This window comes from Pomacea canaliculata, linkage group LG1, assembly GCF_003073045.1.
Source record: "Pomacea canaliculata isolate SZHN2017 linkage group LG1, ASM307304v1, whole genome shotgun sequence".
Classification (NCBI taxonomy): domain Eukaryota; kingdom Metazoa; phylum Mollusca; class Gastropoda; order Architaenioglossa; family Ampullariidae; genus Pomacea; species Pomacea canaliculata.
This window is the reverse complement of record NC_037590.1, coordinates 31438823-31466792: the sequence shown is the minus strand read 5'-3', so window position 1 is coordinate 31466792 and position 27970 is coordinate 31438823. Positions and strand designations below refer to the sequence as shown.

General features: G+C 42.7%; 1 protein-coding gene across 1 annotated transcript; it reads right to left on the bottom strand.

The window, feature by feature from the left end:
* Positions 1 to 21: 21 nt before the first annotated feature.
* On the bottom strand, positions 22 to 27385 carry LOC112575934 (neuropeptide SIFamide receptor-like). The gene is made up of 3 exons (XM_025258082.1): positions 26371 to 27385; positions 5010 to 5109; positions 22 to 4115 (listed from the first exon to the last, which is right to left on the bottom strand). Exons 1-3 carry the CDS (start codon positions 26684 to 26686, stop codon positions 3398 to 3400), a joined length of 1134 nt encoding a protein of 377 aa, XP_025113867.1. The 5' UTR covers positions 26687 to 27385; the 3' UTR covers positions 22 to 3397.
* Between the last annotated feature and the right edge of the window lie 585 nt (positions 27386 to 27970).

Sequence of the window (27970 nt, the reverse complement as noted above, 5' to 3'; positions counted from 1 at the left end):
ACATTATTTACATCAGACATACACTAGATACATCACGCTCAAGGAGAGGGAGACATTACTTTCTTTTCATCAGTCCGCCTGGACCGACTCCACATAACACTGTTGGTGTGTAGCTGTGAGGTTCAGCGTGGAAACAATCATTTTGACTTTAATTAAGGATAAGAGCAAAACACCAAGCAATTGTAGACAAAGGGTTTGAACTCACGTTTGCAGAGAAATATGAGTAAAAGTGTGTACGGGTGTAGGAATTATTCACAAGGTGTAATATTTTGCCAACAAACACATCTAGTTATTGTGCTGCGTGAAGAACAGTAATCAGTTACATGTGGTAGTTGCCAGGGATGTAGACTTATAATGAGGATTATATCGCGCCAAAGATTTGCTCACTTTACATGTCATACATAGATAAATCGCCAACAACCACGCACCCACATTCCCATATAACAGACTCGCTCACTTCTTCAACATACTCATACACAAAGTAAATTACAGACTCATTATGCAGGGTCAGGACAGGGTCACAGTTATTTGTCTCTTTTTAACGCCGTGTCAGCAGTAAAGGCCGCATCACTGTGACTGGGGCGTCGGCGGTTACTGCGCGCACTGTGAAGTAGGAGGTCGCTGGATCGGAACCTGCTTGAGCCTGCGGGTGGAAAACTCGTCTTCCTTCCCCTCACACCCAACAACAGAGATGGGCATATGGTCTATCAGGGAAGGTGAGGTCGTGGAAGGAGAGGGTAAGGCTCCACCTCTTGCTTCCCATGCTTTAGACATGGTAAACCTTTAAGGTTCACTACCCCTACGTTGATAGGTTGTGGAACTGTACCTTTTCATAGTAAGCAGAAAAATAGATTTTTGATGTAGACGTCAGATAATTACCGTTTCAGGATGCTCTGAAAAGAAAAGTTCAACCTCAGCATGGGAGACTATTGAATTGAGAAATGACCATTTTTTTATCAAGTGAGGGATGACTTTTTAATGACTTCAAAGATGATCATAAATGCAATGGAACATTTAAATCCCGGGCCTGAGTTTGCTTTCAACGATAATGCTCCCTGCGGTGTTTTTGAAGAAGCTGAAGTATCTTCTAACGACCCTCCGAAGGTCTCCAAAGTCGCCTGTTATTCACTTAGACGGTTCGGCATCAGAAATAAGAGGTCTAGTATTCCTATCTCTTACAGGGGCTATTTTAGCATTATAAAACCACTTAAGTCTTCTAAGGCATATCCAATTTATCAAAGGTAATGTTAGCAGCCATCCACATAAGTGTATCAAGCCTGGCTACATCAACTATCCAAAAAAGACTATCTTGTAAATATGTGTAAATATGGAGGGCGGGATTTTTCAGGGGGATTGGGGTGGGAGAGGGGCTGAGTAGCAGAAGACAAGACTGAGTATGACTAGTAAACAGATGAAGGATAGGGAGAACAAACAAGAAAGAAGAATGTAGCAGAGGAAAAGAATGGAAAAGGGGAAGGTTCACGAAACCAGTTTGGAGAAGAAAGTCTTGCTTGTCTCATCAAGCTGAGACATCAGAGTTTGTATTGTCCACTAGGCTTGCAGACATATCAAGAGCTCGAACCATAATCTAGAGGTCTTCATCAACATCAAGAGCCTAAACTACAGGCTTTCAAGTCTTCATCAACATTTGTCTTCATCTGTCTTCGTACCAACTGGCCAGGACGAATGTTTAACAAAGAGCGGTTGTATATCACATGATGGCTGTGATCAGTCTGCCACCTGGTATTTATCCACACTTAAGTTAGGTATGTGTACCAAGCGTAGCTTGTCCACGGAAGGCATTCGCTTGAAGTAGGATTTGTCATTTGTTGTCTCATAAAAGTCAGGGAGCCAAACACACGAGCTGGCCAGCCAGAGGCAGTCTTTCTTGAAAAAATGCGCAATGGTCCTGAGTTGAGAGACATTCGCCCGGTTTAGCTTATGTTTTCGTCTTGCTATTTGTTTTTCGACTGTTGTTATATTTTTATTGGTGACATAGTTAATACTGTGATGTATGGAGCGCTCTATGCTCATCTATAGGAATGGATCCTGTTGTCATTTCTGTCTTTCATTTTTCTAGCAGAAGAAAGTACTTGGGTATATATATATTCCATTCTCTCTCTCTCTCTCTCTCTCTCTCACACACAACACACATAAAAAAATTTGCTAAATGTTTCTACTTTTCCAGCATTTGGTTGTCTTTGGCTATGTGGTGAAAGATGGGTCTCAACTGGTCGAAGACACAGAATATTGCAAAGACTTGACATTCGTTTGCAATCAGTAGCTAATTTCTTTGATTAAAGCTCGAACCATTTTGTCAAAATTAGATTATTAATACCAGTAAGCCTTTGCTAACAGTTTTGTGATGCGTTGCCAGAGGATCTGAAATGACTTTAATAACAGTTCAAAAAACTTCTGGAAACAAGAAAAACCATTCCAGACTTTTAATTTACTGGAAGTGAACAAAATGTGCTTTTCTGTACGCGTAGCCAGATGTAGACAAAGTGAGTAAGGCGAAACAAATAGCGAGCTCTCCACTCATAAAAGTACAAACAATGTCCATTTGCTGGAAAGAACTCAGTATGAAAGACTGAGATATCATCAAAGTTCGTAATTTATGGCGACAAAGCACTGTCTAGGGGCAAGCCCGAGGATTTTTATGTCTGCCTCTGGCAGCATCGGGATCATTCAATGGGACCCCGCCATCACAACGATATCGCTTTTATAACTGATGCTGGGACAGACTTTATTTTATCTCTTGGCTAAGTTCTGGGTCAAAGCAAATTTTCAGATATTCTTGTTTTTGGTTAAAATAATAACGGATGGAAATGGACTTTTTAAAAGTTTAAAGTGTCAGACAAATTTTGAATTGCTTCAATCAAACAACTTTAAAAAAATGGAATGTTAAACTTGTTTTTTTCTTGGGTTAAAAAGGCATGGCATGTCCTAGCAGTATATATATATTTCCAAACAGCCTTTGCTCAAAAGAGCCATGTTTAAAAAAAGTCTAAATATGTTGTAAAAAGGCGTACTATGCTTACTCATGCAGTCTTAACAGTCTTAAACTCTGTTTAATCACAGTCAGGAACATGATTTACCTCAACAACTCTTCTGAAAGTTACACACTTAGGGTAGTCATCTGTTATGATACTCCATTCATCGTCTTCAGATCTGTGTACCCCTCTGTATTCGGAACTGATGGGTTTTCAAAATAATGATGTGTGTCCTTCTACAGCTGCCCGCACCGCCTGGGCTCACATCCGTCGAATACAAACGTCACTTAAAGGAATGTAAGAGTTTTTCTTTAATGAATTCTTTGGGAGGGGGTTAGTTAGGGTATGAGTGAAGGAAAGGAACGATCCACAGCTCACGAAAGTGTTATGACAAGTCATCTCGATCAGATCGTGGAGGAACTTTCATCTCGATTCTCCTTCCTGAAGATAATGTTGACGTTGCCGTTCATGTACTCGATGGTCATGTACTTGGTGGTGCTGGAGTACACCCCGGAGAATCGGCGCTGGCTGCGTCGGAAGAAGCACATGCTCTGGAAGCCTCGCCGGAAGTTCTTGCTGAAAAAGCAGTAGATGATGGGGTTGATGCCGGAGTTGGAGAGCTCCAGCCACTGGGCCACGGGAACGGCGACATAGTACACCATGTCGAGCTCGGCGGGGCTGAAGCTGGGGTCGAAGTACAGCTTCATGTAGATGGCGTGCAAGGGCAGCCAGGAGAGCGCGAAAAGGGAGACCATCACAGCCAGCATCTTGACCACCTTCATCTTAGAGTGGCGGATCAGGCGGTTGTCCTTGGTACCCCGGCGCTCGGCGGTTCCACACGCGCAGGGCGATGCAGATGTAGCACAGGAGGATGACGAGCAAGGGGAAGACGTAGGTGCCCACAAAGATGGCGCCCACGAAGTAGGCGCGCTGGGACAGGAAGTCGGGCCAGATTGATGGCACATGTGCAACACCTGTAAAGGAGTCTCCTGCTGGTATTGCTCGTAGTACACCAACCACGGCACCAGCAGCACCTCCCCCAGCGTCCAGATGGAGAAGACCATAGCGCGTGCCAGCTGTGTGGTGATCCGCCATTGGGGGTTGTGGCAAATGGCCAGGTACCTGCCACAGACACACGCAGACACGCACACACATGTACACACACACATACACGCACGCACACAGCATGCTTTATTATTTCAGGATGAAATAGGTACACAAACTTAATTGAAGGGAACAGATGTGTTGTACATTTTTGCACCTTGGATTATTCTTACTCTTCGGATGTTGTTTGTGCTTTGAACTAGAAAGCCTTCATCAACCAATTTCTAGCAGTAAGCAAAACACATACACTCTCACGAGGAATGCGCGTGCGGAATGTGCACACACTAAGTGTTTGACAATGTACAGTTCAGCAACAGTTTTTCGTCCGCAGCTTGAGCAACAGTATCAACTAACAGTCTCAGCAACTTGAGCAAGTGTCTCTTTTCAATACATCCACGAAAAAAGCACTTTGCCACTGTCAGTGTTTTGTCCCCTGCAGGTGATCAAACGTATTTGCGGCTAAAAAGTTCCATTACATTTGAAGTGTTCACCTGCAGTTAAGTCTACTTGATGGTATCAATCCAATTCACTAAAAGCTGTATGAACTTGTGTCACAAATATTGTTGTGCAGATGTTTGATTTATAATGCATAGCGCGGTCTGTATGTTTATAATGAGAGAAGAGAAGGGTTATTATTTTTGCAGCAAATGTGACGAAATATAAATAAATACTTTAATACCTATCATTTGCGACATTTACTTTCAGTTCTAATTACTTCAAACTGCAATGAGAACTTTTTTCGTTTATCACTTAATTCGTTTATCGAACACCGACATCGATCTCTGCAGTAGGTAGGTAGGTACCAAAGTCTAGATTGCTAGATAGATGAAGATGCAGACAAACACAGAGACAGATGATGCAGGAATACATGTAGGCAAGCAGGCAGACAGACGGGCTGAATAGAAGTCTCACCTGTCCAGTGCGATGGCAGCCAGGGTGTAGACAGAAGCGCACACGGACACACCTTGCAGGTAAGGTGTAGACTTGCACAGAAAGGCACCGAACGGCCAGCCTGCCACACATGGTTAATGTCTAATCAGCAGAAGCAAAACTGACCTTTAATTACCCATTACAATAAACTATTTAGAGTGATGAATTGACAATGTCATGAAATGAGGGATAAATCACTGCTGTGATAAGAATATGACAAACAATTTATAATAACATAAATATTGTGATGATAAGAAGAAAGAAAAAAGAAACTGAGAGGATCTAGAGGAGGAGTCAGACACAGACTGAAGAGGAGAGGGTGCCGACATCCACTGCCAGCCATCACCCTGTCGAATGTGCGCTCTCTCCAAACAAACAGGATGAGCTCTTGCGCTCATTAAATTCGATGGAGACTACGACGTTGTGACCTCTTCTGTTTCACTGAAACATGGCTAACAGAGGAGAGACTTCGGATTGAAGTATGTACACAACGATTCGATTTGACAGGAATGCACAAGCGACAACAAGCATGTAGGGGGAGGCTTGTGTATGCTTGCAATGAGAAATGGGCACGAACTACAAGTAGAGAAAGACTAGTACCCCCCATTATGAGATACTGACAGTGTTCCTTCAGGCCGCATTATTTACCTCGTGAATTCGGCAAATCACTGTGGTCCTCGTCTATGTGCCCGGCCCAGACTTAACCTGCAGCTGAGCACATTGCAGAACACATATAATCGAGCGACAACAAGATCAGTTGATCAGCCTGTGTTTTTGCTCGGCGACTTCAACCGCTGTGATGTCTGTAAGCTGCTCCCCTGTCTCCATCAATACGTCACGTGTCCCACCCGCCTCGGACAGAACGCTAGACAGGTGTTTCGTAATGTGCCGGCCGCTTTATGTTTCAAGTGCCGGCGCCGCTGGGCAGATCGGACCAACATTGTTCATCTGCTACCGCACATACAGACAGCTCCTAAACGTGAAAAGCCGACAACACTATGTATAGGACCTGGACAAATGAAGCAACTGAGATGCTCAGAGACTGCCTAGAGGTCACTGACTGGGATCTGTTTTTCACTACCTGTGGAGACGACCTGGACTGTCTGGCAGACACAATCACCTCTTACATCACCTTCTGTGAAGAGTCTGTCATCCTACCAAGCAGATCTGCAGCTATCCAAATAACAAACCATGGCTAGGTAAGGACTGAAGCACTGTCTCAATGAAAAGAAGATAGCTTTTATGCAAGGAGACAAACAGAAAGTGAAAGAAAGGAGAAGGAGTTCAGGGCAAAGGCAAGAACGGCTAGGGTGGAATACAGAAAGAAGGTAGAAAAGCAATTAATTGAGGGCAACGCAAGAGATGCTTGGAAGGCCTGGACACCATGATGGGTAGAGAACGCAAGACACAAAGAAAAGTGTGATGACCCAGTGTCATTTGTTAATGAGCTCAAACTTTATACGCGCGGTTTGATGTGAGAGACTTCAGCAATGAAGCAGAAAATATCTGTTCTTCACTGTCGGAGCCATGTCACCATCTGTGAGGGAGATGTTGTCAGAATTCTCTCTCAGTGTGAACCCACGTAAAGCCCTGGACCTGACCACGTGAGAGGCAAAATACTCAAAGAGTGTGCTAGTCCAGCTGAGTGGTGTTTTACCAGACTTTTTCAGCTCTCCCTTGTCTCATGTGTCCCGCGTGTGGAGAAACTCCACAATAATACCAGTGCAAAGAAGCCTCATGCTACCAACTTGAAGACTTTCGACCTGTGGCTCTCACGTCTGTTGTGGCAAATGTTTGGAGAGAGTTGTGGGAAGATTGTTAATCCCCATGGCTGATCGCCTGGATCCTTTGCAGTTTGCCTACAAGCCACGCAGGGGTGTCTGATGCAACTCTCACGCTTTTAAATACTATCCTACAACACTTGGAACTTTGGACCTATGTTCGGGTCCGTTCATGGACTTTTTCCAGCGCCTTCAACACGGGTCCAGCCACACCTTCTTGTACAGCGCCTACTAGACCTGGATGTCAACACTGGCCTAGTTCTTATGGATCAGATCATTCCTGAAGGACCGGACCACAAGAGGGTGGGTTTCAGAGTTCCACCGACAGGTACTGATAGGGTCCAGCAGCTCGTCTGACGGAGTTTATTTGTCAGTGGATGGAATGATTCTGTCAGATGAGCAGATCCTCAACACGGGTACCCCTCAGGGATGTGTGCTTTCCCCCATCCTGTTCTCTGTATATACAAATGGGATTAGTATTAACAGTGCTATTCTCAAACTTGTTAAATATGCAGATGACATGGCCCTTGTGGGCTGCCTGAAAGACGAGCAGTCCCTGTCACAGTACCTGGCCTGTGTGGGAGCTGGAGGAGTGGTTTGACCGCAGCTTTCTGGATCTGAACGTTGACAAAACGGGAGAGATGGCCTTTGGAAGAGCCTACGAAGGAAGAGATGGCACAACCCCTCTCTCCCACCACTCCAAATCAAGGGACAGCAGGTGCAGAGGGCTGCTGTGTTAGGTACCTTGGTACAGTGATCGACGGAAAGCTCTCATTTAGTGATCACGTGAACCAAGTGTACAAAAAGCCCAGCAACGGCTGTACCTTCTGAGGAGACTTCGCAGCTTCGACGTCAGCTCTGGGGGCTGGAGACTGTGTACAGGTCTCTTGTTGAGAGCATCCTCTCATTCAACATCGCTGCCTGGTATGGTCATCTACTAGTCAAAGACAAGGCAAGGCTGGCCAGAATCATCCACCAGGCAAATAAAATTATTGGTCAAGCACAGCTGCCACTTTCTGACTTGTACCTTCATGCAGTCAGAAGGATGGCACATAACATCATTTCGGACTGAAACACCTCTCCACACTAGCTTCCAGCTGTGCCCTCAGGCAGGCGCTATAAGGTACCACGCATAAGGAAGCTGCCTACCAGAGGTCCTTCGTGCCAGCAGCCATCACCATCCTAAATAAAGGCACAAGGACTCAGGAGGAATCAAACAGAGACTGAAGAAGAGTGAGTGCTGACATCTATTGTCAGCCATCTCGTGAGTCATTCTTGTCAATGACATTTTCTGGACGCAGCCGCGGTATAAGTTGAAGAAAAATGAACAATTAGCAAAATAAACAACTGATCAATGCTTACGTGTCATCTACGGTGTCACCGATCACCGCAACTAAAAATATATCCATGGTATTCATATTGCCATGGCATAGCGTCGCACGAACTGTTTCATCCTACACTTTGTGCGAGTTTGTTGCCTGTCTCGCGGTAAGTCGCTGCGATCTGCGCGGTTCGGACACGATAGGGACTCATTTCTGGTACTGTCATCTGACACCAAGACACTGTTACTTTGCAACAGGCATTGTCACAAGAGTTCTGTGGTGATGGTTTGGAAGAGTAGCATACCACCCTGGCGTTTCCTCTTCACTGTCGTCATCCTGAAGGTATGGCGCCTCCCGCAGTTGAATGTCCTTTATCTTGGAGTATACCAAGATCGTCTAGGTACACAAGAAGGACTGAAATTAACAGTTCGGCATGGTGGTCTGCATTAACTCTGGAAAGTGGCTGGTGTGGACGTCAGACCCATTGGCATCCTGGAACGGGCGTGTTGCCAGCGGCCCTAGCCAGTCCTTTTGTTGACAATGTCTTCTCAGATGAGCTTCATGCACGGCTGCTGTACTGCCTGCCCACATCTTCGGTAGAGTCCATTATCTGATCAAGGACGTTCTTCTAGTAGAAGCGACACGCGCCTCTGCGCTCACTTGTGACACATCGACCAGGTCCTTGACCACCAGGATAGGAACGTCCTCAGACGCTGGCCGTAAACATTGTCCACCACGCCACTCCTGAGTTTGTTTTAGCTGTAAGTCCTGTATGTGCCTCGTGCCCACTCGTCAGTGACCGTCGTTAACTCACTGCCGGTGTCGAGCAACGCCATCACTCAACTGCCATAAATGACAACCGTCCGCCGTCGGACACTTTCCAGTCAGGCCAGCTACACTTTATTTCCCTGTCATCCTGTTACGGACGACGGGGGCAGTCACTTTCCCCTGACCGGTCGGGCTGCAGTCCTCCGAGATGGTGTCAATCGCCGCCACCGACGCTCTGCGCCCCTTCTACCTCGCCTGCTTAAATTCTGGAGCTTCGCGGGTATTCGTCGACCACTCATCACGTTGCTGTGGCACTGATGTCGACATCTTCCGTTCGCCTACGCCTCCACTAGGACACCCAAGATTTTCTCGGCGTATCTCTTGCGTCATGCGGAAGCATCAACACTCGACGTCTGGCAGGTCCCTCCAGCGAGCTCAAGATGTAACACGAGCCGCATTCTGACACATCGGGTTATGGCGAGAGCTAACTCGACCTCTGTTCAATCTCGTCGACACTCGTTGGTCCACCGCAAACTACTGAAAGCGGACTAATAGTATGCTCGTAGAGCCTCTGCCCACCCAACGGATAGCATCATGGTCCTCTCTATGTACTATCTTCTGTCGTGGGCTTCTCTGCCCGTGATGAACAAATGTTACTTTTTGTTCAGCAGTGCTTTTAGGCCCTTGGTCACCAAGGTTTGTTGTTAGGATAAACATACACTGCCTTGATGGACTGGTGCAATCAACACTATTTTACTCCTCACTTTTACTCCTAACTGTTTGTTAAATGTCTGTATGGGTATGTGAGCAAAGACAAATTTCTGTCCTCCTGGGCAGACAATAAAGTCTGTTTTGATTTTGATTTTTGATTTTTGATTTTGATAAGTAAATTACAAACAGGCAGGTAATCAACATTATAAACAAGTGAACAGTAGTAAAAGTGTTGTGAAAACAAAATCTTATGCCGCAGTCTTTTAGTTTTCTTGGTGTCAATATGTTACAAAAAACGCCAAAACTTTATACATCTTCTTTTGGTGAAGGAGGAAGTTCGGAAAAGTAAGACTTGAAAGTAGATATTGCTGATTATGAAAGTCTCTGAGCATGCACACACGCACACATACACATTAAAACACATCCCCAATACACACACATACGCATTGAAACAATTCCATTGCAAACACAAAGGGCAAGATGGACCAATCCTCTTACTGAAGCCGTCGTGTCACGTCACCTCCCAAAATCAGGAATGTTTGATTTTAACGAGAGCAACCGAGCTTCGCAGTGCGAGCGGTCGATGAAGAGAGATGTATAAGATACGAGAGAGAGGGCAGAACAACAAGAAAGAGAGAGATTGAAAGAAAGAGAGAGATGAAAGGGGTTGGGATTGATTCGAAAGAAGATAATGGCACGAATGGACCCAGGATTCTTTAAAGTATCCATCATGGCTGGCTACATTTTGTCTGGATTTCATTCCCATTGTCGATGCGGTGTGTATGTTTAATTCCGTATCTGATTTCACTGCTACCCTCTAGCAATAGTCCTACCTACCATTGTTCGCCCATCCCAAGCCAAGCCTACAGGTGTGTTCCAGCGCCGCTCACGCAAGCGACACAGCTCGTTGGTAACGCCTGGTGGTGTCCCCCAGGCCGTTACGTCCTGAGACGTAGCCTCAACATTTTTGGACTTTACCCGCCGTCTGGAAACTGTTAGCCGTCTCGTTCTTCCGTCCTTTTGCTTTGAATTCTGATGAAGGAGATGACTGTGGTGGAGAGACTGGTGGTCGCCATGTAATTTCCTTGCCTGCCTGTGGACCACAGTTCCACGCAGCGACAAGGTCTGTGTTGCACGAGTAAGATGGCGGTCACCCAGGGGAGGAGCTTTCTAGGGGCGAGAAAAGTAATAGTGTGCTTTTTCCCATTATCAGGAAAATCCAGCTTCGGCTCAACGACTACCACGTGTCAAGAAAACAACCAAAGAGTAAGAGAAGGGAGAAAAAAAAAACCTATCAAGGATTTGGGGAAAAATCAAACCGAACATTTAGAAAAAAATGTTTGCTTTAGCCAATTAGTTACTTTAAAAATGTGACTTCCTCTGTCAAGAGTACCAGGTATAACATGTTATCTCTCTTCTTTAGGTTAGCATCTCTAAGACCACTAATAGCGGTTGTCAGAGTTTAATAGGATTTTTGTGCCTGTCCCTTTGAAGTTGCGAGGCTCAGCATGGATGCTCGGCTTTGACAAAATAGTGAAAGGAATACACTGCTGAGAAAAATTAACACCAGAGTTTTGAAAAGGTTAAGCGAGGAACCTGAAAGCAGGAAGCTAAAATGAAAAACATAGTTTAAAAAATTCAAGAGAAAGAACCAATTTGATGATTTCGCCTTCTATTTGATGCTATATTTATAGGAAGACTTTGTTGGACCAAACGAAAACTGAGAGTTAATCCGAATCAAGTCAAACCCCGACGATTAGAAAAACAAAAAACAAACCTGCGCAGAGAGGATGGTGCGAGTATCTTTGGGGTCCCATTAGCTGCAGAACTTGGCGGCGTTTGACCGCGATCACGTGCTTGTCACGTTAATAGCACGTAGCCTGGAAAATGTAAATGGGCGAAAACCGCACCCGGCTTTTCGGGAAAGGCGGCACATTCCTTTCATGGAGTGTGCCGCTGCGCTACGCATACGTACTCGTCTTCCCTCGCACGCCTTATGTCTAACAGGCCATCACACATAATAAGTGGCAGAACCTGTCACTGAAAATATGACTAGTCTGTCATATCCGCCAGAAGCGATCTTAGCGTCTACTCAACAAGTATTTGTGCCTGAGGCAGCTTTGATTGAACTTGTATATCTTCCCATTGTTGGATTAACAGGATTCTGTAAATATGAACACTGTACTCTGCCCTGAATGTCGCATTAATTGTGTCTCGCTTAAGAGGACTCTTACTGATAATAGACATAGCTTGCTAGAGACGAAGACTTAGCCCTAAAAAGATTTTGCGAATTTGTCCAGACAGACAAAAATAATTGGCTCACCGAATTTACAAACCATATAACGCGTGCTTGTCAATAATAAGAGACCCGAGGAGAAATGGTTATCTGCAGTTGATCTTTTTCGTGTCAACAGTGACATTCGTAGTGAGCCCGTTAAATTAGAGCTGATCTAGAGACAAGTATATGAAGAATACCATAAGTGGAGAAATTAACAAAAGTTCCACAAACGTCAGCTTTCGTGATATAGAATGGAGCTGTTAAGGTATCGGCACACAATTACACCTTAGAAATAAGGTAAGCTATTATCACTATTCGATGTACACAAATCTCATTGGTTTGTGCTGGTCAGTCATGAGACCCGAGCATGATGGTCACACGCGGAAGACCCACAAAATATAAAAGAAGAAGCCGTACAATTGCGAAAACTCAGTTTGCTATCGCGTTAGATTCGATGGCCATTAGAATAAGAAATTCTACAATGAGTGTCGATGAAGTGCCAGCAATACACGAATCATCCGCCGCCACGTGTTAATTTTGGCTGTTGTGAATCATGCAATTGCTGAGTGAGTTGATGCTTCCGAATTCACCTGCTTTCGGGAATGCAGAGATGCTCCTAACAGAGGCGTCTTCCCTTACTCACTAATGGCCGCACGCAGACGCAGCGCAGCAGACTGCCCCCCCGTGTTATGACCGGTTGTTCAGTAGATTGGATCTTTGTGGCAAATTTGTATCTCTTGGAGCGACACCCCTAAGTGATGTCACGAGTGGTCAGACTACTCGTTAGCAATCTCAGACTAAGATGTCAGAGAATTGAGTGAGAAGTTTTTGGACGATATATTGCTCTCGCACAATACTGTAGGATAGTAGCTCATCGGTTAAGGAGTATCGCCTCAAGTAATAGAAAGAAACGCACTTACCGTTCGGAGCAACCTTAGCATGTTTTAGCTGGGTAAGAGAAAAAATAGTCAAAATTGTTTACCACCTTCCTATCGAGTCATGGGATCTTACTCCCCGCTGATATAGCATGTCAGGAGAGAGGTCTCGCTCGTTCTTTACACGCACCACACGACGAGACACACTATTATTCCGTATGTGTCCGATAAACTGTTTGCTCGGCTCAGAGTTGTACAGAAAGAGTATAACTGCGAGTTATATATCACAACCAGCGACTGAGGAAGACACTAGTCCGATTCGCAAGTGTTCGCCGGCACACGTTATAGAACAGATGTTAATAGACGAAAAGTGGAAGTTGAATATAAATCCATCAAACAGACCCACTCCACTCACGAGTATTCCTCCCAACGATCATATACCTCTTCCGCTCTTCCTCCTCCCCAGCCCCCCACCCAGAAGTCTAGCAAAGTAATGTAGGCTTACCTATTTGAACTGAAGTCTCAGTCCAGGGACACACACAAATGCTGCATTGCTTTTCGCCAGCACGGAACGTCTCCGGCTCCGCAGGGTTGTATATCTGCTCATTTCCCGAACAAACAAACACCTCAGAACAGGCTATGATCAGTGCAGTCAAAAAATCCTTGCATTCCAATGCGGGGCTTTTTTTCCCCCCTTTCCATTCCGGAAGCAGGAGGGCCTGTGTATTATTGACACGGACTGACCTCCCCTTGAGCAGAAGCGGACGTGCGCACATCACGTTTGTTGCCGTTGGCTCGTGGAGGTCAATAAACCCGCGGTAAAAGTCTATTTTACCAACCAGCCCAAAGCCAGACACCAATAACACACGAAATGACTCATGCGAGAATAAGGAACGTTGCCCGCAGCGTAGATTTTGTGAAAACTGGTACAATGTACAGTTGTAGAAATGACAAACACAGAGCCCTAGATGGTCTGAAAGGTCTGGGTGTGAAAATTTCAGAAAACAAACGAATCCTAGATAATGCAACAGATCGCTATTGAAGTGTAATCCTATTCTTATATGGTATGTACCATAAGCTAGTAGTCATATCGTGAAGATAAAATAGTACTAACTGTCTGAGACATTCGAATTGTCGCTTTTGAGTTAATATATGATGAGAGGAAATATAAGTTCAGTCTGCTTTTGCTAAATATAGAAAATCCTACAGGTTGTAGTCAAAGTAGTCCAACAGTAGAAGAGATCGATGTGTCAACACCCAGAGAATTGTGTGAGGAGGGGAGAGAAGAGTTTGAAATGCTTGTAGTCCAGCTACGCGGTCCAGAATAGAACCTCTAAGAAACCTACAGATAACTGACCCCAGAGGTAAGTGGACATCGTTAACCGATCATGGAGTCGAAAGGTAAGGTTCAAAAAGTTTATCTCATCCATGGTGGAGTGCCAATGTAAATAGGTAACGCTTGCTAGACTGTCGTCCTCGTAAACAAAGCTTGTAAAAATATTTGGCGGACTGCTTCGTGCACAATGACAGTAAAGTTAGAATAACATTAGAGGAAGTCGCAGTGGCACGGTATGCAGGTACAGCTTTTGGAACAGCGAAAAGTACAGCTTTGACACACAAAAGAATCCGCACGAGGTTAAAGAAAAAATGAATGGTTTTGCACACAGTGTCTTAAAAAATGGACAGTATATTATTTGTGATGCTAAAAATGAAAAGAGCGTAAATAAAAATATATTTCGAAAATAACATGACCCTGGCATGTTTTACCCTTTTCGTTCGATCACTCTCACATGCAACAGGCAGCTAATCCATTGATTTATATTTCGAGGTGCCTGCCTCGTAAGCACATATTGAAAAATGTTTTTACTTTGCACGGCTGATGCTTCATGACAAATCCTCCCCCCAACCACTAATCTCTAAAGAACTCTCCTTCATCTTCAACTTCACCAGAAGTGCTGTGAACGTGATCACTCGGCTTAAGACGTAAGTCACGGTCGCTGCTAAGGCCACAGAGTGCTAAAGCTGTGCATAGACCTGCATATAGCTCTGTGGCCCAGGCTGTGGCTAAATAGCTATATACACACCTACGCTCTGTGGCACATGATACACACTATATTGGTCACCTATAGAGGCTCTATACAATCACACCCATATAGCTCTGTGGCCCATGGCTCTATACACACCTATATAGCTTGGGCCAATACATACACACCCTATATAGTCTGTGGCTACGTATATCAGGTGACGTGAGTACTATAAGGGTGAGAGCTACAGCTGCATTCCCTTCCTCTGCCCTAGTTTGACTGATTCCCTCTTCATTTAAAAATTATTTTCAAATTACGAGATTTCAGCCGAGTCCCAACGTAAATCGAAAATGTTCCTTTGATACTTTGTCCATGGTACATTTCTTTATTTATTTAGAACAGAAAAAAGCATGTCAAGTTTTGATCTGACCCCAACGGGACAATAAAAAGTTTGGTCTGGAAAAAAGACAAGGCAACACCGTTGTCTGCACCCTAAATTATTCTTTAAAGAACGGGTTTGAACTTTCAAGACTGATTAAGCACGGAAATCGGTTAAAAGACAAGTGAAACAAAACAAATACGAAATAAAAGAAAAAAAAATATGGGTGAGCCAGAGCTTACTGTGGTCAACAAATTCCCTGCCTTCGTAGGAGGGCAGAAAATTACCCGCATTCATCACTCCGTGCACCAGGCATTGACCAGGGCAAGTAAAGAATGAGACTTCAAGGAAATCTGCGGCTTCAGGGCCGGTTACTCCACGGCTGAGACAAACCGAGTTATGCCGCTGCCATACCTTCATTATTGCCGTGTAATGTTATTGTCGGCGATTCTCCTTTTTGGCTTCAGACTTCGGTCAACGTCTTATTCCTCGCCGCAGACGAACGAATGGAATGTTTCCACTTATTTATTGAATGTTAGTTTTTTTATTAGTCTTTGTAGCTGTAAACTACATCTTTATATTGAAATCCACAAAGTCTAGACAGTATGTTCTAAAAGTTGAAACATTTTGCGAACAAACAAAAGCAGACAAGAAGGAGAGGAGGGGAAACGAGAGGAAAACAAGTAAACAGGCTATTTTCAGTCTTTCATGAACTTTCGTGGACCTCGATACTCCGGATGATGGACGCTTGCTGCAAAACTCATGTCCTCCCCACCCTTCGACTTTTTCTAAGGGTATTGGCACTCCTGTTCCGACGATCCCCAGTTTACCAAGATGGAAGAGTCTGCCAGTTCCAAACCAGGCCATTAAGTACCATCTGCTTTCACCACTAAAACAAAAGGAAAACTCTCATCCTTACAAGTGCTTATTTGTGGCTTTCTCTAGTCTCTGCGTCTATCTTTTCAAACGTGTTTGTCATGCTGTGCATCTCTCTCAGTGTGTGTGTGTGTGCGCTGCTGTTACTACTAATTCTTGCCACTGATATTATTACAGTTAGTGCGATGTTAAATCAACTAAAAGAAAAAGTACTTTAAAACCAGTAGTGGGAGGGAAAACAGTTTTCTGGAACGACATTCTCTGAAGCATCCAATTAGTCCATTCAATTGTTTTCTCGACGATAGAGCGGAGTGCAAGACTTAACTACACGGGAGTGTAGCAACAGGAGCCTGATTAGCAGTGAAGCCCATTCGCCTAGAAAATTAATTTTTAAAGAAAGAGGACCTGAAAACTAAGTCGGGGAAACAGCGGAGGCTGTTACAATCAGAATAAGTGCCCGGATGCATAAAGAGATGTATTGACAGACTTCACTGGATGCTCGTGCAATCGACCTAAGTGCCTGAGGTTATTATGCGTCTCGCCAGCCTTTTACTTCCAACTGTTTGTACATCCAGTCCCAGCCAATGAGAGTGTGGACAGACGTCTGATGTGGCGCAGTCATCGTTATCGTGCACCCTCTCCCTCAAAAACAAACAAAAACCTACTAGAAAGGTTGAAAAAAGCAAGAAAACAGTTTTTCTTCTTGAAGTACTGACCTAAATGAACATGAAAGCAATCTATCATCGAGAAGCTTTGTTTAGTGTTCCAATGAATGAATGTGTGTGTATGTGAGAGAGAGAGAATGGGATATATTCACGTATTTCATTTTGGTAGAAAGATGAAAGACAGAAATGACAACAGGATTCAGGAGAATGGCGCGCAGAAAAGCTACGAAGAAACAGAAGTACAGAGCATGGTCTTGTATTGGTAAACAGTAGTCTTCGTCATCAGAAGATTACTAAACATTTCTTAGTGGTCATTTCCATTAGTGCTCTCTCTCTCTCACAACCTTACAACCTATGCACGAGGTGGAATGGGGGAAAAGTTGCTACAACAACCACGGAGGCAGGCGCATACCTCCAGTTCTTAGGTGCAGCTCCAAATGGAGGAGACGGAGAAGCTGTGATGGGGGTGAGAAGGAAGACCACAAAGTAATGTCGGAGGCGAGCAGCCAGACGGGACACGAGCAACAGATCATTTAGCAGTTCCTGCTCTGCTGATGGTAGGTTCCAGTTCATTCTTCGCCTCTTTCAGGCTGGCTACAGCGCGGTTTCCTGGCTCGCAGAAGGGGGCTCGGGTTCTGCCAGCTAATCTGTGCGTCTGACCAACGAAATCGTGATAATGAGGTGGTCTGGCCTCGCCATTGTGCTTTCACCGAGAACTAGTGGGCACGCCGGGTGGGTCTTGGTGAGAACTCTACTAGACATTGCCACGGGGCTAGCCTGCACCCATAAGTTAGCCCATCCTCCTCCTCTCCTCCTCCTCCTCCTCCTCCTCATCAGCATCATCATCCTCATCATCATCATCCCGATTAACATGCTACCACAATCACAATTTAAAGCACGATAAAAAGACATCAGTCCTCAGCGTGTTGACCTGGACTCATCTAAGAGTTACATTGTAAATGACTTTGAACCTCGATGCCGTTGGATGCTTAGAATGCATATACCTTTCAAACTCCATACATCCATCTTGACAAAAAACACACAGCAAAGCATACACTTTAGGATGGAAAATTCTACCCGTTATTAACACTTAACATAAAACAATAATTGTTTCTTATGAGGAAGGTAACATTACCCTTGTATGTACAAAAATCAAAACAAAACAGATAACACTTACCTGAATTTACGATGAAAACGCAATATATTTACCTTGAAAAAAGAAGGTAACAGTATACTCAGATGAACAAAAACCGTTAACCGATTACAGGTATCGATGGAAGTAAGGTTTAGAAGAATACACATATCAGTGCAAGAAATATAAAATTCCAGTGTATGTTAAAGTAGGTAAGTCCTCTGAAAGACATTTGTCGTCTCAAAAGAGTTTAGATGACACTGTCTACATAGGAACGGCGATTGGAAACTGTCAGGATTTGTTTTTTTCTGATTGATGCAAGATGGTCAAAGTTCAAAGTAATTCGTGATTTCGACAACTGCCTTCAACATTCGTTAAAAATATTCTTTGCTCTCTTTCATGACACGAAGTGTGCACAAAAATAATTTTTTAGTTAATAAACGTGATTTCGCTGATGAAGATTTACGCCCCAGTAAACATCACGAGGTTGCAAAGCTGATGCTCGGAGGTTTTATTCTGTCTTTCCATTCTCTGCAGCCGTCAATATCTCGGTGGCAGGATCTTTAAAAAGCAGGATGCCCTGTTACTGCAACAAGTCTCACGTTTCTTCTCGTTGCCAAACAAATCAAGCGGTCGAAAAAAAAAAACCAAACTGTGAGTCCAGCGTTCTGTGTTTTTACATTCTCGAAAGCAGTATTTTGTAATCTTCAAAAATCAGCCGAAATTTGTAATGTTTCTGAGGTTTAATAATAAAAAGAACCCCTTCATCTTCCCTATTCATCGGGAATCAAAGAAAGACACGGCCTTGGCTTGTCACGTGTTGAGCGGACACGATAAAGCACTTTCTGACCTAGGAGAGAAGCACGGGAGAGAAATAAAAATACTCGATCTGGATAGGTTTGCACATACCTACTCTAGGTTAAGCTTCTTTTCATTCTGGTCGCATTCTTAGCTTCTTCAGGGAGCACTGGCCTCCACTAGTGACTTCTGTAGCCTACATGTCGCTCCTGCCATCAGAGGAACATAATCTTGACATATCACAACGGGTTGCGGAATGGTCTGGGGTATCAAAATGTTTTTCCAGACTTTCTGATAAATTCCTTTGTCCTTGCTGGTTGTCAAAATGAGATCAGTGCCAGGAGAGTCTCAAAACTGGGGTCGCCTTGGGGTTTCTTTTCTTTTCTTTTCTTTCAAATACCACACTACCGAAGACAATCTCATCACACTTCGAGATTCTCGTCAGGTAAAGTGAAGGCCATCCCGGGACTTACTTATCTCGCATCTTTGTTTTTGTGTGTGAGGCTGGTTTCCATGCAAAGAATGTCGATGGATGTGTTTCTTTGAAAATAACTCCATCCATGGCTGCGTCTCCACAGGCTAAACAGATGTTAGAGACGATTAAAGGGGCTCCAACTACAAAAGGATTTTGCCGACAGTGGTATCCTTTCAGAGATCGACGAAGTCTTCTGTGTCACATGACCATGTGACATTTTCCACATGATGGGAATAGAAAAGATTTTCAGCAAAATGTGTGTCGTGCTAAAAATACACTCTACATGTTATTATGTAAGGGAATTGGCTGTCATATTAAACTGCTTCATTTAAAAGCAGAGAAAACGACCGAAGCTCGAAAGAAGAGCAAACCAAGAAGATGGTGATATGATGGAAGCATGCATCACGACGAAACCAAATATTTTGATATTCGTTTATATGGTAAGAAGCGTGACAGTCAACAATTTTCAACAATAATTAAGTTTAAATATAAACAGAACATGATGCTTCAAACAGATGACATGCTGGAGAAAGACGGACTGGCATACAAAAGTTAATGCTATCATTTGTGCAGCATCCCAGTAGTCAAACCACTTATGTATCAAATGTCGAGGAAACTAAGATCTTTTAATTGGTAAACTTACTGAAACATTTTCAAATAATACATATTAAAATCCTCTCGTTAGAAGATTTTGTTATTCCAGAAGCAAAATTAAAATAAAATATTTATAAATTCGGAGAAACTTTGGAATTGCCCAATCATCTCTTCACATTTTTTAAAGTTTGTTTATTTGATCCTTGACTGAATTACAGAGCCTCGACTAGAAAAACTGAAACTATGCTTAATTATTTAGCACACCGCTTCAACTATTTCCGTTTGTGGTTAAATAACGTGCATGATGACCTCAGTCCCCACACATGTAAAATGCTGGAACTGATATTGTTCCACCTTGTTTACAGTCCACGCTTAAACCGCAGAGACCCTCGACATCAGTCGTGAGCAAGGAACGAGTCCCGGTCTCTGAGAGTCGGACACCAGTTCGTCTGCGGGTCACAGGTCTTGTTTTTACGAAGCCTGACTCTCACATTGCGGTTGAAATAGAGAAAAATACTCGATTTCAGGAAAATCTTTCAATTTAAACAAAAATAGACTGGAATTAGACTTGATGAGGTGATTAAAAGTTTCAAATAACCATGATATATTTCTCGAGGGAACTGATCACCGAGTTTCGAGTGCTTTCGCACCCCCTGAAGACCACATGACAATATCACATCCCCTACCTTAAAGCCAGAGTTCGTACTCGTAAGGACAAGGGTAAGAGTAGCGCTTGGCTGCGCGGGTACCGATAGGATAGCGAAGGCTAAAAATAAACATCGTAAACAATTCCCTTTATTCCCGGTAGTGGTTACCACAAGGGTGGGATTCCTCGGTGAGCCCACAAATACAAACGCCTTCATTTTCTCGTCCTGTGCAAATTACAGCAGTATTGGAGTTTCCATGATAATATGGAAAACAAACAACTTTAATAAGAACTAGCATGTAGTATACCCCACATAAATAAAACAAGTACACAAGTAGAGGAACACCATTCACATGTAGCCTGCTTAAACCTCAGCAAAGCTCTCACAATTGTTATTCAGAACTGGATAGATGTATACATTGGACCTTTATCGTCGTGAGACATGTAAAATATTGTGTTTAAAGCATATTTACATATGTACATATGTACAATTTCGGCGCATTGAGCGTTTCTCCATGATACGGATTTTGCGCGTTATAAAACTCATCATCATCATCATCATCATCATCATCATCATCATCATCATCATCATCATCATCATCATCATCATCATCATCATCATATCTTTTTTGTTCAAAATGACATACTTTCTGACCTTCGTTAATCTCTAGCACGGAAAGACGAGTTCATTCATGACCCTCAAACCTTCAAACGCTGAACCGCGTAAAAATGAATGCTCAGTCCATGAAAGTAGTTCCAATTACGAATACGCTTTGTGATTAGGTTCTCTGGGTTAATCTGTGTAATCACGTAAACAACATCTTTGCTGGAAACATTTTCTTAGAAAGACACGACCAGCCAAAGTGAGATGCGAAATGCAGTTTCTGTGTTATTGTCTGAACATTTCCCATTACAGCTTCCGATGATGGTCTCTCACGAACAGGATTGTCTTCGACGATTGGCCAGCGTTGTTTGCACAAAGCAAGGGAAAAAAAACAAAACAACTACGCTCCAAGGTAGCAAGTGGTGGTGGTGGTGGGGTGGTAGTGGTGGGGGGGGTCTGTTCTTTGACTGTCTTTCAAACATACGCGCCGTGTCTTGATAGCCTTTCTCGAGCTACTGGTTGTTATTGTCTCTCCCGTGGAGCCGGTGATGCACGTTGACTCATACCAACTTTTTGCAACGCCAGCTTGTCGAATCGATCGCCCACTTTTAATAATTTTTTTATTGTTTGATTCTTTGGAAATACGGCGGTTTCTGAAGCAGACGACGACGACGACGACGACGACAAAGATTGGCATTATATCCATAAGTACGTGCAGAAATATATTTTCACCAATATATCAAGTATGTACAGAGTATTATGCAGTAAAAAAAACCCTGTATTATAAAAAACCAAAACCAACCAACCAACCAACCAACCAACCAACCAACCAACCAACCAACCAACCAACAGATAAACAAATGAGTTAACGAATCAAAGATGCAAATTAAAAAAAAAACAACCAACCAACAAATAAAACGAAACAAAACAATGCAAGCGAACAGAACAAAAATCAGACAAACATCCTCCTGCTAAAAGAGTTTCTACAAGGACATTTCCCAAGACAAGCTCCAGCAGGTTAATGCATTACGTTTGGGTTTTTGTCCATTAAAAGATTCAAAACAACGGCAAGATTCGCTAGAGACAATCTTCTGACAAACAACGGATTTCTTTTCTTTTTACTTTTAGATAAAAAGGAAATCTTGTTTTGAAGTGTGGGGAAAATAACACGCATCTTATAAACAGAGCAGAGTGTCAGCGCTTGATACCTGAGCAAATGCACGCCCTTTGTCAGATCTTTTATCAATTTTGGAGAAGATAGTCCTTTCCATTATGTCTCAAATATGTTTGGCTGCTGTACGTTGCCTCTAGGCAATGTTTATTTTCACAGTTTATTTTCTATTTAAAAATCTTTTGGCCAAACACCAAAAGAAGAACCACCGAAGAACTGAAACCGAGTTTCGCAGGTTCACGAAGACAGAGAACATTTTGAGTTTAAAAAAAAAGAGCAAAATGCCAGAAAGAATTTTACTGTCAAAGAATGAGGTCTGTCTGACAGTAAAAAAGTTAAAAAAAAGAAAAGAAAAAAAGTGGATGGAAACTTGCTGCGCCACACGGGTATTGAACCTACAGGTTGGGAATCAGCGCGGTCTAACCACTTGGCCATCCGTTTTCCACGGTATCCTAACGTGAAGCTGTCAACTAAATCTTTCTTAAAACATAATTATTTTAGTTGGCTGCTACAATACTAGCCATTCAGCTGTTCATGTCCACTAGCCTTGCACCATGTCATCGACATAATGTCCAAAGATTGCGCAAGAACAGGTTTTTAGCCAGAATACAAAACCTCTACAATGGAAGCCCATGGTAATTAATCACATGTTTGAGTAAAAAGTTATGTCCTACAGCCTGTCACTGAGTAAAAACTACATAATTAAGCAGCCAGGTATGAGCGGGTGCCATAGCGGGTCTTCATCGTGTTCTTGTGCACTGACGCTGATGATGTCTGAAGGATAAATGCCAGCAGAGAGAAAAAGACTGCCGCTATTTGTGATTTTGTTGGCCTCTTCATTTTAATAAAATTAAAAATAACATTTCTAAAAAAGGCACAGTTTATGAGACACAGATTGCATGAACTAGATCATCTGAGAAAAGAGTCCACTGATGGGAAATAAAAAAGAAAATTGAGAAGAGACTACTGACCTGATTTCAAAAACAACACACCTCATTCTGTCTCAAAATCTGAATTTAACTTTTTGAACATTTTGATTTATTTTTTGTACATTTTAAATTACATTTTTTGTACATTTTGATTTGACATTTTGTAGACAATTTTTTGAACTCCAAACGTTGACAATTTGTCCAATTTAAAAGTCCTTTGTCACCAGAAAAAAAAGACGCACAGAATGATCGCCTTGGTTTCTTTTGTGGATTCGAATTTGATGTTTTTAAATGTCAAACGAGGACAATATTTACAACCAGTGACTAGAGTAAAAAAATATAAGCCTCGATTTTGAAGATAAACGTGTGTGTAGACAACTGATGGTCACACCTCTATGAAGCCACGCGCATGCGCATAACAATGGTTGAGACCGTTGGCCTCGCCATCGAGTCCACACGTGACGTCATAGATTTGTTTCGGGGTGGACTACGGTGGGGCTTCTTCGAGGGTAATGAAGGAAACTTTATTGTGCAGCTAGGTAATTAAAAGTTTCTTCGGACCTGAAGGGAAAGGGAGGAAAGCCCTGTGAGATTATTTTTATGAAAGTATCAAATGTAAGTAATCAGAGGAAAAGGCAATGTGCACCATTTGGACATGTCTATATAAAACTTTTTTATTTCTTACTTTACTGGAGTTTTTCATTATTTTTTTCTTTTATTTCTTTTCCATATCTTTCATTTTTTCACTTTTTCACTTTTCTGCTGGAAACATGCGTGGACGACTTCACTGTAATTATTAAAGATAATTAGAAGGTACCCACATTTCTGCATCTGCGTCAGTTGCTGCATTTCGCTTATTTGAACCATTCTCTCCAGACCCTCATTCTTCCTTTCCCCCTTTCCCTTATTCTCCTTCGATGTGCCTACCTTCTCTCCATCCTTCACCAACCTTTCCTCTTAATTTCTCTTTTGCTTTTCATCTCCACTTCCTTCACTTCCCTCTTCTCAGCTTTTTTTGACTCCGTGTCTTCTTGTAGCATATTTATTTTGATTTGAATAGAAAGAAGCATCCACGGGCATTAATCTTCGAACACCAGCCACTCGATCGCGACTGGGGCCCAAAAGCTACACCGTGCGAGGGCGCTGCTGAGGATCATGGTGAAATGAAGAAAAATTTGAGAATGTAACGCATCGCTGTGCTTCATTGTTAAAATGATGTACGGACTCCTCTTAATGTTAGGACAATTATTTTCCGGTATTTTTAAGAGAGAGAGAGAGACTGTGTGCGTGGGAGGGATTCTCGTTAAATTGTAATATAAGTATTATTATTTTTTGGCTATATATAAATATCTTAATGATCTGGCAAGCATATTACGGGGAAATTTGAAAGCAGCAGACAGTGTCACTCTATACATTTCTCCGTCTACAAGAAGCCGATCCCATACTAAAAATATTTATTGTGATTAATTACTCAACCCCCATCCCTGCGACATGCACGTGCCAGGAGGTTGTTTCCAAATCACGTGCCATCCAAAGTAGATCGTTTTTAAAGACTCCAAACCGATTGCAAAATTATTTCGGAGACAAGAAGATGATCGCAAAAAAACCAAAACCAAACAAAAACCAAAACACGAAAAAATCTCAACAAAAATCTGAGCTAATGATCGGGTCGAAGCTTTTCATTCTGCTGCACGTGTAGTAGTCCACAAAAACGTCGGCATCCAGTCTTAACTTCAATGACCTGCCAATAAAATGTCAGTTGGCCACATGATATATTAAATATCCACCTCAGCTGAAGGGAAAGTATAGCAACCACTGTAGCCACGGCCATGGGGTTACCCAGCCATTGACCCTCCCCAACGGTGGGCGCCGCTGTCTTTTCAAACCTCTAAGGTCGGAATATTATTCTTCAGGGGAGTTCAATCCTCAGAATTTGATTAGATGGATTGAAAGAATACATTTATTTCTTTTGTAAGTTCATCCTGGTGATCATAAAATGTTCGCAGTGGAGAGAATGATGTAGACTTTGTTTGCATTAATGTTCATACGTATGTTTGTCTACATAAATGTATGTACGAACAGACAGACAAAATTAAGTATTTCAAGCAATTTCAGATCTCAAGCAAAGTAGTGATTAGAAAAATATACTTAAAACAACACCACTGAGTAAATATCAAACTCAAGAATTTCATCGACAGTTCGTATCCGTTAACATCACTATTTATTTATTTACAAGTTTGATTTCTCCATTACTTTGCTAGGCTTTTTATCAAAGTCCATAAATTAAGCGAAAGAAACAAAGAAATCAAATTACATTTTTAAAAACCTAGTAAAAATTGAAACAGTTTAGAAGCTCTGGAAGATTAATGACTGTGTAAGTTTGCTAATTTGTTTATGGTTTTCCTTTTCCTCTCTAACTTTATTTGTCTAGTTTTTCCTTCGCGTCACGTTTCCTCCTTGTTAGATATTGCAGGCAAACAATTTTTTGCAATTAGGTTTCCTCCAAGTTATGGAAAGAAGTTCGAAAGTTCACAATTCTTTACAAGGTCTCTCTATAAAAGAAAAAACATCCATAGTTGAGTAATATTAGCTCAAGTTTTATTGCTGGCCTGGACGCCGCCTGGACCGGAAGTACAGTCCGAGAATGTTTGTCTCGACATTGTTGATGGCATTGAGCAGGAACACTCACTCTCTGGCTTTAACAGTGTGAAGGAAGGAAGAGATGCCTGAAGCTCTTAGTGCAAATTGGCTCCATTTCAGGAGCGCTTAAAACTTCTTAAAAAATGATTTTCTTAACTGCTACAACTACTTTCCTAAGTTTGTTTTGTTTCTTTATGCGTCTTCTTCCGACTTCTCTTCTTTCAGTCTTCTTTTTCGTCGTCGTCGACATATTTTCTTAATTATTTGTGGCTTACTAAATCTTTAGTAACATCATGACGAAAAAGCAGCGAGTACCAGCTGTCTTGCATATGTTTGACTTTTTTTCTCCGTCTGATTATGTCCCAAACCTGTGAAAAATGATAATCAACCTTAACTTACCGAATGGCACATTTGATTCTCATCTCTTCCTCTTTTTCCCTCTTCTCTTTCTTTCTCATTCACCCATATACATCATTTGCTAACTGAAACGCTCCGCTAATCCTTCAATGAATCGGTCATAATTCTGATCACATTACCTGAATCAGGACTGCGCACTTGCACCCTTCTGGAAGGTCAGGGTTAGACCACCCCGCAAGAGACGACAGATTGGTGAGACAAGCATTGAAAGGATCACACAAAAGCACAACAGACAGACAGACAGACAGACAGACGTACCGTTAAAAATGTTGCTGAGGAGGGTGATGGGGATGCAGAAGACAGCGACTAAGATGTCAGCGACGGCGAGGTTGGCGATGAAATAGTTGGTGACGTTGCGCATCCTTGGCGTCCGCAGCACGACGACGACCACCATGGTGTTGCCCACCAAAGCGGAGACGAAGATGAGCAGGTAGGCGAGAGAGTAGACGAAGATGAGGTAGGGAGGCTGCTTGACAGGCGGGAAGAAGACATGTTCCTCCTCGTCTTGCCCGGGCTCCTCCGTCTGGTTGAAGATGCTGAAAACCTCCGTCTGGTCGGGTGGGAATGTTGTCATGGCGACGACGCTGATGACGTCAGCCTGGATAGCCGAGGACAACTGTAGTTCGACGAACAACTGGACCGGTAGCTTCGATTTACACCAAGAGGCAGCAGTTTTAGTTTCTGATTTACACCTTCTTGCTTACAGATACCGAACACTAAACATAAACTGACTATCGGTACCTTGCTCGAGGCAGAGTCAGTGGCATATCCACACATAGTCAACTGCCATCTGAAGTCCAGCAGAAGTTCGCAGAACAGCCTCCCTTCCCAAGAACAGTTTTCAAATCCGTGCGCTAGGAAGTATGGAAGCCTGGGCTGGTCCACTGTTTAAATTTGTCCACTCGGTGACTGTTCATCACCTGTCTCCGAACAACGTGTAAATAATTGAACGATATCTTGCCTCGTAGGTAAGCGCCAGGAGGAGTGACATGGCGGCAACATTTTTCTCTTCTCCTTCCACCCATCTCCTGTGTCCCTCCACTTCCCCCCTACTACCGGCTGGCACGAGCCTTGCGCGATACGTCATCCGCCGGCGCTGGCAAAGCGCAAACGCTGCAAGGTGGCCAGACATCAAACTGTCTTTGTTTCCTCACTCAAGCCAAGTCTTTCTCTCTCTCACTCTCATTTCTTTGGCATCTTCTGTTACGAAGTTCACGTCTTTCCATTCCAAGGTGGAGCTCAACAAGATGGATCTTTCTCGCAGGTGTAACGATACGCTAGTCACGTGACAAATATCAAAGAACAAACAATTTAAAAGGAAAATTAACTAACACGTATTAATAAACTTGTTGCGAATCAAATCTGACAATATAATTCTATCAATATAAAACTGGTTACAGAGCAAATAATTAACATGCTTATTGTACTAATATGGACAATGTACTAAATGTAATGCTTGTGATAATGGAGACGAATTCCATTCTATTCTGGTCTGGAACTGTGCTAAGAATGTAAGAAAAAGATTAAGACAAATTTTATTTTAACTATTCCTAATGTAGTTAAATTTAAGTCTCATTTGCTACACAGAAAGCAATGTATTTAATTAAAAAGTATGTGATAGATGTTATGTTGATGTAGTACAACTATTAACATCACGGACATCCTTCGTATCATTACTATGTTTTCTTTTTATAAATACATAAGACTGTCTTTCTTACATTTAATTTTATTTAATCGCTCTATTATCTTTATTGAAGATCTATATACGGAAATTGTGTGGGTGAGCTTCTATTTGTATATAGTGTCAATTGTTCCTACCCCTCGAGGGTTGACGGAATAAAATTAATGTCTAATGTCT

Excerpts from the sequence above, each read along its gene's own strand:
- LOC112575934 (XM_025258082.1), bottom strand. The coding sequence starts at position 26,686 with ATGACAACATTCCCACCCGACCAGACGGAGGTTTTCAGCATCTTCAAC. Across the intron at positions 5,110-26,370 it reads CCTCAGCAACATTTTTAACG|GCTGGCCGTTCGGTGCCTTT; the intron begins GTACGTCTGTCT and ends CATGTGTGGCAG. Across the intron at positions 4,116-5,009 it reads GCTGCCATCGCACTGGACAG|GTACCTGGCCATTTGCCACA; the intron begins GTGAGACTTCTA and ends TGTCTGTGGCAG.